Here is an 11,856-nt window from a genome sequence, read left to right as displayed (position 1 = left end):
CTCCTTCATATTCATGACATGTGTCATGTCATGATTATGAAGGTGTCATGTCAGTCTTATGCACACCCCTTCAAGTAAAGTGTTACCTAACATTCTTTATAAATGCAAACTAAATGTAATGTTTTTTTGTTTTTTTTTGCAAATTCCCCCCTCACTGTAGCTCTCCAATCAAATCTCAAATTAAATCACCATGGCAGGTTTGACATCTGCACAAAAAAATCACCTTGAACCCAATCAGCTCTCTATACATGGCTTTGCGTAACCTGCTGATGGACTCCGACTCCTCACAGGCACATAGTATGTGGTTCTCTTTGATCACTGGAAAGCCCGGTTGAGACAGCAGCTCCTCTCGCAGCTTCCGAACACACTCCTGTAGGTGGTGCTCTTCACACACATCTGCATGAGTTCCAACCACAATCACAGGAGACTGTCCAGCTACGGCCTTAGAAAAACAGACATGCATGTTTCTGAAACATTTCATTTAAATATAGACTCATTTGTAATATTTCTCAAAGTTAAAGACAGTTTGGACATCAAAATACGTAAACTGTATGTTTTGGTAACATTATGTAGTATATTATAGTATATCCAACTTTATTTGCATACATACAGTATAATACATTAATTTAGTGATCAAATTTAACACCTTTATGGAAATGTGTTAATATTTTGTAATGATCATTTAAATCTGACTAATTTGTAAATTGTTTGTCCTAAATCAACATCTCAAGAAAATGTTATGGGGTTTCAAATCAAAATATGACTTCCTGTTGCGAAACTGGACATTGATTTCATACATGTCCACTGTAGGGGACACCAGGACTTAAAACATGTTTATTACACATTTTGGGAGACACAACAAGTGAATAGGGAAATAAATTATATATTAATATTCCGATCAATTATTAGACATTTTTATGAAAATTATTACTCCCATTATTAAACTTATTTTTTCATTACATGTTGCCCCAAAAACACATTAATATGCAAATTAGATACAGTATATATAATGGAAAAAACCTGTTTATGGCCATTTTACACACATATTGCATAAAGCAAAATGGTATATCAAATCATTCTGTTATAACTTTCATAACACAGTTGATAATCATCTTTATACAAAGTTTGGTATAAAAAACAAAAATTGATTGGTGATAAAAAAAGGCCATTTTAAGTCTTATTTTGACGTAACAAAGTGATAATATATCTAAGCGTGTGAGTTGTTTACTTACTTTTTTAAATGAGTCTTCCATTAAAACCCTATTGTTCATTCAGACTGATTCGAACGCGCACGAACACAAGAGGCGGGATTTATCGCATGAACCAATCACAGCCAAACATAACCAGTCATATCCAATCATATCGCAATGGAGGCATTGCCTCCTCTCACGTGATTTTCCCCCATTCATCTCAATAACCCCTCACCAAACTCATGGCACGCTTTAGTTGGTCTGTTAAAACTCAATGGGCTCAGGGGAGGCGAGAGAGACGCGGACTCCCACTGTTACTTTACCTGCTGGTGTGTTTGTTGGACAATGTTTCTTTAGAAAAACAAGTGATTTATACACTTTTTAATGTAATACTTTGTTATATTGGCATTGTTTTATTTTTGTACTACAATTTTTTTTTCTCATCCAATATTTTGAAGAGACACTGCCTCCCTTGCCTACTCGGAGGAAACGCCCCTGATGTGTATATATATATCCAACTTTATCCACATACATACAGTATACTCACATAGTATTTACTATATAGCAAATCTCAACTGCATGATTGCTTGTATTATCAAAATGTATACTATATTATCGTCCAGCTCTAATCTTCTAAATGTGACTATAAAGGCTTGAAGTTATCAAGGAATTTTTAACATTAACATGATGATTTCCTGTAAAGCTGCTTTAAAACAATGTATGTTGTGAATCGCGCTTTACAAATAAATTTGACTTGATCTGACTTACATTTTAGATTATACTGCAGTTGTTAAAAAGTTGTACTGCAACAAGACCTGACATGTAAACATGTGAAAAGTGTGTTGTAAATGCATTCTGTGCTTGCTGGAAGGAGCTAAATGTTAAACTTACTTTAATGTTAAAGAGCCAGGGTTTGATGGCGTCTATCTCACTGGGTCCTTTACTCAGGTCATACAGCACTAGATAGAGCGCCCTGGAGCTCATAAAGTGAGGGTGAAATCCACTGCACTCTTCACCACCTACACAACGACAGAAAGAGAAAAACCCGCTATTTCCTACTGACATTGTTTTCATTTTTGGTATGTTGCTAGTATCGTGAAGATGCTTACCTGAGAACTCCCAAACATTCAGCAGCATGTTCCTCTTGTCTTTGTTTCTGATGGCCCAGTCTCTGACGCTGACGCCGACGGTGTGCTGATCAGATCGCCACTGAGAGCGTTTCAGCTTCATCAGCTGATGAATCAAAGAACTTTTCCCGCTACATGGGCTGCCGACCACAATGAGTTTCATGCGGTAATACGGGACAGCTTTCTTCAGACGCTGCTGCAAGAACCTGTAAGAACCACAGCGTTCACATTCAGACTTGAATTGGTTTGACAAGGTATTTGCAATTGAAACTGGATATTTGGGCGGGGCATATTAACAGGTTCCTCTCTTTTTTAATATTCAGTAACTTTTCTCAAAACTTTAGATTCTAGAAAAACACATGCAGACAGATTTAGACCTGATGATGTCTTTGGTTTTGTTCCCAATGTGTTTGAGGTCCATCTGGAGCTGCAGACCATCTAGAGGTAGATCCCATAAATGAACCAGCTTCCCCATCTCATCAGGGAAAGAGCGCAAACCTTCATTCTGACTGACATCTAGAGACGTCAGGTCCTCCAACATACCGATCTGAGGAGGGATCTGAAGCACAAAAGAATAAAACCCAAGCTTCTCAACATTTTCTAACAATTATACCCTTTCAGGCACAAAAACAGACCAAAAGTGTTCAGCTGAATCAGAGTGTGATATGAATCGTACCTCAGTGAGTTTGTTGGAGCTCAAATGAAGTTTTTCCAGTCTGGCCCACTTGTATACCGGGCCGCTCAGGTCGAGCACAGAGATGTGATTATGACTGAACATCAGCTCTCTTAGGTTTACACTGACCCACAAAGCCGGTCCCGGCAGAACACTAATACTGTTATTCCTCATGTCCACCGAACGCAAACTAACCAGACAAAGAGACAGGTGAGGGAGAGGGTTCAAAACAGGTTCAAAACAAGTCAAGCTTATTAACAGCATCTTTGAACAGTATATTAATTATACAATTATTAAGACTTTAGGAAGTCTCATGTTAGTATGTACAGTATAAAGTCATGGTTACAGTCGATACAGCATGTATTTTAATGTGTATTCTGGTGGAATGACTTGCCACACAGACTTCCACTGTAAGTGCATTACTGCAGACTAATGTTTGTACAAACTTATGGATGAGTTCAAATTATTTTCAAAAGCACATAACCGATGCTGTTGATAAAGTTATATTGAAATAGGTTAATTTGAGACACACACACACACACTTACCTTGGCAAGCTGATGATTATTTCAGGAACACTTGTGAAATTGTTCTGTGATAGTTTAACAGTGGTTATTTTTGAAGGAAGGTGTGACAATGAACCTGCATGAAAACAAGACTGTTCATAACAACAGAAATTATAGAAATTCTGTACAACAGAGACCAATTTTACAGAATTGTCCACCTTAGTTTTCGTGAAACGCTTTTAAAAAACAATTTAACCTCTGTAATGACATATTTCTGATTGAAACTGAATATTCAGAGAGAAAATAAGTAGTGGAGAACTTGATATTATCCCACGTGAGCTGAATGGATGGTGAAAAGTAGGCACTTAATACCATTTTGTGGCGGCTTCTATTAATGCTGTAACTCTGTGTGTGTTATATTAACTGTCACTGCTTGGCGCTCTTTTTTCGTTATCTTTTTTGGTACTTTAAAATCTTTTAGTGATCTCCTCCCCCTAAGTGGGCGGTGTCAAGTGTCATTACAAAATGTATTACGGTATTTTACGATCAAAACTTTTTATAATCTTGACAAAATACATTTCGTTGGAAAGGTCTGAGTCTCAAGATTCCGTATTTGGTGATAGAAGTAATATTGACAGAGAAATTTAGACATTTGTGACAGAAAAATTCATAAAAAATAAAAAAATTCAGTGGAGTTTGGATGGCTGTCTGTGGTATAACGCCCTAAATAAAATCTCACAGGAACCTCAATTTTTTTTATATCAAGTTCAAATTTGGAACATAACTTATTTAGGCATAAGGCTTTAATTTTATAGCAATTTTAGAGTAAAACCTGTTATGAAAAATACTACAGCAATAACCAGCAGCAGCGTAGCAGATCTGTTCCGCCAAGACCAAATACATTAACATTGTCATATCTATCACCATGCTAAAATCTTCAGAGAGTTCTCATGATTGAACTGGCATTAAATCACTGTGTAAACTATTGTAAAGATTTTAGAAAGGCTGTATTATTTACAACAGTAGCTTGAAACGTTGCCTTTCTTAAAACTAAAACTATTAAAAATTATTTTGCTAATTTAAAAAACCTAAAACCTTTTTATAATCTTGACAAAATACATATCGTTGGAAAGGTCTGAGTCTCAAGATTCCGTATTTGGTGATAGAAGTAATATTGACAGAGAAATTTAGACATTTGTGACAGAAAAATTCATAAAAAATAAAAAAATTCAGTGGAGTTTGGATGGCTGTCTGTGGTATAACGCCCTAAATAAAATCTCACAGGAACCTCAATTTTTTTTATATCAAGTTCAAATTTGGAACATAACTTATTTAGGCATAAGGCTTTAATTTTATAGCAATTTTAGAGTAAAACCTGTTATGAAAAATATTTATTTTATAAATTAAAAAAATTAGTACAGCGCATTTTCTTTACAGTAAATTTAAACTTCTATAACTTTTTGATACTTTCATATTTGAAATGATTTCACTTTTGCAATAATTTGCTGATTGTCTTCTTTAGAAAGAGGCTGGTATTCAAAAGCGTTTAGGTTTATATTATAAGATTTTAGAAAGGCTGTATTATTTACAACAGTAGCTTGAAACGTTGCCTTTCTTAAAACTAAAACTATTAAAAATTATTTTGCTAATTTAAAAAAGCTAAAATAATTTTAAAAAATTAATTAATGCTACAGTATGTATACATATATAAAAATAAAAACACCTAAACAAATGATTAAAACTAAAATTAAAAAGAAAACTGAAAATATAAAAATAAAAGCGAATTCAAAATATTAATAAACACTGAAATAGCACATAAATAATAATAAAATAATACTGGGCTAAAACAATTTGCCTACTGACAAACATTAACATTAACCACCTATGTAGGTTAGTTGCTGTCAGCCAAAAAGGAAAGTTGTTTCAAGTCATTATATTTTGATAAAAGATTACAAACGCAAATATTTTTAATAGAGTAAAGAGGAGGAAACTTACTGATTTGGTTAACTGAAGCGATGAAAGTTTCCAACTTGAGACATTCAGTGAGGAAGTTGTCTGAAATGATTTTAACTTGATTCTTACCGATGTCTAAAACTTTCAATTCAGCCAGGCGGAGCGGAAGAGACAGGGCTGATATCTGATTGCTGGAAGAAGAAAAAAATCTATTGTCAATAGTTTACTCTCCATTTGTGAATGCAACCTTTTTTCAACTTACGTATATCCAATAAGAAAACTATACGAATACATTTAAGATATTACAGTACACCAGCACTCTAGAAATACTACTATCTCATGATCTACCCCTCCAGCGAGAGCTCCTCCAGTCTGTCCATGGCCTGCCCCAGCTGGAAGGGGAAGACGGTGATCTGGTTGAAGGACAGGTTGAGCTGGCGTAAGGCTGGACTGCACACAGTTGGGTCCAGCAGCAGAAGAGGACCAATGCAGTTGCGAGAAACATTGAGCGTGCTCAGTGCAGGTAAACCCAGGAGCTCCACAGGAAGTGACTGCAGTTGGTTACCTTGAAGATCTAGACGGGTAAGACTTCTTAAATGCTACAAAAAAAATAACACACACACACAATTCAAAACTCTTTTAATAAATTGTTGGGAAATATGTACTGAGTATGGTTAAGAAATAATCACCAGATTAAATGATGATCAATATCAACGATCAAAAACACAAAACGGTCAAACCAACAAACAAAACACACATTAAAGATGTACTTTGATAACTAGATTACTAGCTATAACTAGATATTTACTAGATACTATATAATTAGATTATACAGTTAATTAAAGAAGTATTTATTTGGCACAAAAAAAAGAAAAGAAAACACCATAATCCTGTAAATCAATGCAAGTTACAAAGTTAGTGTTACTTCGTGAAAAAAGTATACTTGTTACACTTAATTTTATTAAATGTTCACGTGTGCTGCACTTCAAATCTTAACAGGATTAAAAAAAAACTGTAATTCCAGATAATGTTAATGATATAAAAGGCCACCTGCATGTACACTTTAAGTACACTTGTAAAAAGTGCACTTTCTAGTGCAGTTTTACTGCACATTTTAAGTCATGTTTTGATAATCTTTTGTTGTGATTTAAGGAAGCACACTTGTTTTGATGTAACTGACTAACAAACTGAACCACATACTCTTGATTATATTTTTAACAACAGAATGTTATTTGATTACAAGTTAATATACTTTAAAAGTACTTCAATCATACTTTAAATTGCAACTTAAAATGTGGAATTACAAATATATTTAAATACATGACATACAAGTTTCAATAGAATTTACATTACAGTATATTTCAGTTTACTATAAATCCTTGTTACATTCGCCAATAAACTAACCATTTTACAAAGACAAAAGAATTATGAAATAACATTTAAAGATGTACTTAAGTCCTACTTAAGTGGGTCAAAAAGCACTCTGAAGTTCAGCTAATTGCATTTAATCTAAATTTAAACTATAATACATTTTATGTAATCGCAATTAACATGCAATTAAGAGTCCATCAACATTACATTAAATTCACACTTAAGTATATTGTTTCAAAGTAAGGGCCTTTCAAAGCATACTCCATTTGATATTGTGCGCGAACGCAGACGGTCGACACATGCGCTCTAGAAAGCGTCATCTTTGTCCAGTGTCTGCGCTGTTTTTCTCCAGAAGTAATGACCGATACAAATGTCATTGTACTCGTTTAAACTAAAGTTGTGGCTCTCTCATAAGCCCCTCACACAAGCGCTTGTCAATGTTCCGTCTCTTTAGTTCGTTTTCTACTGTGAAACAACGGCCCAGGCCAGTGCTGCCACCTTGTGGAACAACTGATAAGTGCAAAACCAAGTCAATGAGTATGTGCGACCTACACATATAAAGTATGCACGGTTACAAAAATTGCATGGTGTACGTACAGTATGTGTGCATGTACTATTCTAGAGACGGAATTTGTGTCACGTGTACACTCACGTGCACTGTACGCTGACCCTCGAGTGCGCGTACAAACCGATGTATACTTTGGCCATAAGGGAACTTAACCTAATTTCATTTGTTCTGATTCAGTTCATAATACAAGAACTGATAATAACTAATATGTTCAAAGAATCATTGTGACTGCACATTACCGAATGGGTTTCGAGTGCTGTTTCATGTTAATGACAAAATGTTTCCACACACCTGACAGAGAACACTGGGAAGCTCTGATAGACTGTTGCCGCTCAAATCAAGCCGAAGAAGGCTTTCAATCTGCTGTTTGAGAGCGCTCGCACCCATCAAACAGGACAGACTGCCCAGCTCATTCCCTGAGAGGTCGAGCAGACGGATGGGCTCTTTGTCTATGGCCTGAGGGAAAGCGCCAGGAGTGGAGCTTTCCATGGAACCCTGCCCTGTACATTTAAAACAAAAACAGACAGATTTAACAAGTGAACTTTTCAGGACTAGCTCCCATGTCAGACAGCTTTTAATGTGTACCTCTAGTGTTGCGAGAGTTAAAGCGCTTATGTAGAGGGACGCTTGGATTGGTCTCACCGTGGCATCCCTGCAGAAAGACATTCAAATGGTTAAAATCACTGTTACAATCCAAGCACACAGAGCACCAAAAGTGTGTCTGTTTGATCTGGCACCTCTGAATTGGCACGTCTACGCCGGCTGCGATGTCTCCAAGCAGGTTTCCTGCCCACTTCTGGTGAATCGTTGAAAAGCAGCAATCCTCGTGAAGGCCCATCACTCCCTACCAATGGAGCACATTCATTTTCAACATAAAACGAGATTGAAAAGGCAACAAAAAAAGACACACATCCAATGAAATGACTTTTAAGTACACTTGTAAAAAGTGCACTTTCTAGTGCAGTTTTACTGCACATTTTAAGTCATGTTTTGATAATCTTTTGTTGTGATTTAAGGAAGCACACTTGTTTTGATGTAACTGACTAACAAACTGAACCACATACTCTTGATTATATTTTTAACAACAGAATGTTATTTGATTACAAGTTAATATACTTTAAAAGTACTTCAATCATACTTTAAATTGCAACTTAAAATGTGGAATTACAAATATATTTAAATACATGACATACAAGTTTCAATAGAATTTACATTACAGTATATTTCAGTTTACTATAAATCCTTGTTACATTCGCCAATAAACTAACCATTTTACAAAGACAAAAGAATTATGAAATAACATTTAAAGATGTACTTAAGTCCTACTTAAGTGGGTCAAAAAGCACTCTGAAGTTCAGCTAATTGCATTTAATCTAAATTTAAACTATAATACATTTTATGTAATCGCAATTAACATGCAATTAAGAGTCCATCAACATTACATTAAATTCACACTTAAGTATATTGTTTCAAAGTAAGGGCCTTTCAAAGCATACTCCATTTGATATTGTGCGCGAACGCAGACGGTCGACACATGCGCTCTAGAAAGCGTCATCTTTGTCCAGTGTCTGCGCTGTTTTTCTCCAGAAGTAATGACCGATACAAATGTCATTGTACTCGTTTAAACTAAAGTTGTGGCTCTCTCATAAGCCCCTCACACAAGCGCTTGTCAATGTTCCGTCTCTTTAGTTCGTTTTCTACTGTGAAACAACGGCCCAGGCCAGTGCTGCCACCTTGTGGAACAACTGATAAGTGCAAAACCAAGTCAATGAGTATGTGCGACCTACACATATAAAGTATGCACGGTTACAAAAATTGCATGGTGTACGTACAGTATGTGTGCATGTACTATTCTAGAGACGGAATTTGTGTCACGTGTACACTCACGTGCACTGTACGCTGACCCTCGAGTGCGCGTACAAACCGATGTATACTTTGGCCATAAGGGAACTTAACCTAATTTCATTTGTTCTGATTCAGTTCATAATACAAGAACTGATAATAACTAATATGTTCAAAGAATCATTGTGACTGCACATTACCGAATGGGTTTCGAGTGCTGTTTCATGTTAATGACAAAATGTTTCCACACACCTGACAGAGAACACTGGGAAGCTCTGATAGACTGTTGCCGCTCAAATCAAGCCGAAGAAGGCTTTCAATCTGCTGTTTGAGAGCGCTCGCACCCATCAAACAGGACAGACTGCCCAGCTCATTCCCTGAGAGGTCGAGCAGACGGATGGGCTCTTTGTCTATGGCCTGAGGGAAAGCGCCAGGAGTGGAGCTTTCCATGGAACCCTGCCCTGTACATTTAAAACAAAAACAGACAGATTTAACAAGTGAACTTTTCAGGACTAGCTCCCATGTCAGACAGCTTTTAATGTGTACCTCTAGTGTTGCGAGAGTTAAAGCGCTTATGTAGAGGGACGCTTGGATTGGTCTCACCGTGGCATCCCTGCAGAAAGACATTCAAATGGTTAAAATCACTGTTACAATCCAAGCACACAGAGCACCAAAAGTGTGTCTGTTTGATCTGGCACCTCTGAATTGGCACGTCTACGCCGGCTGCGATGTCTCCAAGCAGGTTTCCTGCCCACTTCTGGTGAATCGTTGAAAAGCAGCAATCCTCGTGAAGGCCCATCACTCCCTACCAATGGAGCACATTCATTTTCAACATAAAACGAGATTGAAAAGGCAACAAAAAAAGACACACATCCAATGAAATGACTTGTTTATTTATGTGAGAACCATCTTACCGTCACTCTCCATGTTATGAAACATGAAGACCAAGCTTTCATCTAAGGAAATGTGTGATTCGTCACTTTCCTCATCTGTGAAATATTCTGATGTGCTGGCATCACTCCGTAATCTACCAACTCCCACAAACCCTTTGTTCCTCTGGAGTGACAAGATCTGTCTGGCCAAACGCTGACCTTTACCTTAAAGATACAAGGACAAGATTTACAGACAACAGTCAGGCTAATTTTAGTAATGTAAAATTAAATTCTCTACATACTGTGTATAAAGTGCAAACAAAGTCATATCAGTGTATTGAAAATAACCAGGATGTTATTTATGCCTTATGTTTTACTAGAAACCATCAAGTGAAAAGTGATTTTAACTTGGCAAATTTTAAATGGGGGGGGTCAAATTTTCTTGAATTCCTTAAACTGCCACTGTTGTTTTTTTAAAGCAAAATAATGCAAAAGGTGTATGCACAGTATTGTGACTATTTCTTTGCACTTTTAAAAAGATCACTTTGTAATAATGTCGAATACAAAGTTTTATTTTAAAGTACATTTTAAATCATTATGTTTTAATAATCTTTTGTTGTTCTTTAAAGTACACTTATTTTGATGTGTTGACTAACATACTAAAGTAAAGGTAAAGTACTTGACTAGAATTTTTACCTCCAGTGTGTTTTTCAATACAACATTTCAAGTTACAGATTTTTATGTACCAAATTGCAACTTCATTATTAGAAATGTGTAATTAAAAATAAATGTTTAAATACAAGACATACAGGTTTCAATAGAAATTACATTAAATTATATTTTAGTTTATTAATACTTATCAGTACATTTGGCAGTACACTTTATTTCAAAGACAATAGAATTATGAAATTACATATAAAAATGTACTTAAGTCCAACTTAACATAAATTTAATATATTTTAACTTTATTGCATTAATATGCAATTAAGTATCCAAAAATATTACATTCAGCTCATACTTAAGTATATTCATGTAAAGTATGTTATTTTTATAATAAATACTGTTTTTAAAAGCATGCTAAATTTTGCTAGTCATATACACTACATTACTTTTGAGGTGTGATAGAGAATAAAAAGTTGTAACCTTTTTTCTGATATTCTAATCTTTATTTTTTTTTTCTTAGATTCTCATAACTTTTTTAGTTCAGGGTAATCTCTATTGAAGAAATGTTCTGAAATTGTTATAGCGAAAACAAAGCCAGACTGAAGTAAATGTGGTCATGGCCCCAGAACATGTACGTGACAACTGTCAGATCATGTGAACAGACTCACTGTTCTTCTTGTTGACTGGAGACTGAGTTTTGCGTTCAGAGAGCAGAGCGCTGAGCCACGACGCTTTCATTTGTCCGAGGCGGAAGCTCCCGAGGCACAGGGCGTTGTTGGCGTGGTCCAGCCCCAGACGGCCGAGCAGTAGGGTGATGGCAGGGTCATCGCCCCTCCTGACACACACGCTCAGAGCTCCACGTAACTGCTGCTCATGAACTCCTGCAGAAACCAGCAGCTCCAGCAGAGCCAGAGGAGCCCCTCGATCACAAACCTGCACAAACACAGCAACCTGTTCTTTACGGCTAGGAATGACAACCAAAGTCCAGTTATATATTAGTCAGGCTTTCCTGAAAGAAAGGAGCCAGGATATGATTTAATATCACTCTGATTGTGTTCGTCTGAAAGAAGAAAGGCATACATATCTAGAATGG

At 36.2% G+C, this 11,856-nt stretch overlaps 1 protein-coding gene across 1 annotated transcript in view; it reads right to left on the bottom strand.

Annotated features, from left to right (window-relative positions):
- Positions 1–11,856, bottom strand: part of LOC107723953 (leucine-rich repeat serine/threonine-protein kinase 2-like) — a 60,681-nt gene that overhangs the window by 21,559 nt on the left and 27,266 nt on the right. Inside the window, exons 20-31 of the mRNA XM_016532684.1 lie at positions 10,143–10,325; positions 9,927–10,033; positions 9,775–9,841; positions 9,481–9,689; positions 5,796–6,046; positions 5,490–5,638; positions 3,537–3,630; positions 2,994–3,180; positions 2,695–2,876; positions 2,300–2,523; positions 2,082–2,209; positions 224–442 (exon numbers count right to left, since the gene is read on the bottom strand). Coding sequence (XP_016388170.1) covers positions 224–442; positions 2,082–2,209; positions 2,300–2,523; positions 2,695–2,876; positions 2,994–3,180; positions 3,537–3,630; positions 5,490–5,638; positions 5,796–6,046; positions 9,481–9,689; positions 9,775–9,841; positions 9,927–10,033; positions 10,143–10,325 — 2,000 coding nt within the window. The remainder of the gene's footprint in view (positions 1–223; positions 443–2,081; positions 2,210–2,299; positions 2,524–2,694; positions 2,877–2,993; positions 3,181–3,536; positions 3,631–5,489; positions 5,639–5,795; positions 6,047–9,480; positions 9,690–9,774; positions 9,842–9,926; positions 10,034–10,142; positions 10,326–11,856) is intronic.

The sequence above is a fragment of the Sinocyclocheilus rhinocerous genome, unplaced genomic scaffold (genome assembly GCF_001515625.1).
Source record: "Sinocyclocheilus rhinocerous isolate Xijiao unplaced genomic scaffold, SAMN03320098_v1.1 scaffold63, whole genome shotgun sequence".
NCBI lineage: Eukaryota > Metazoa > Chordata > Actinopteri > Cypriniformes > Cyprinidae > Sinocyclocheilus > Sinocyclocheilus rhinocerous.
Note: the sequence above shows the minus strand (reverse complement) of the source record. Positions and strands in the feature narration are given on the sequence as shown.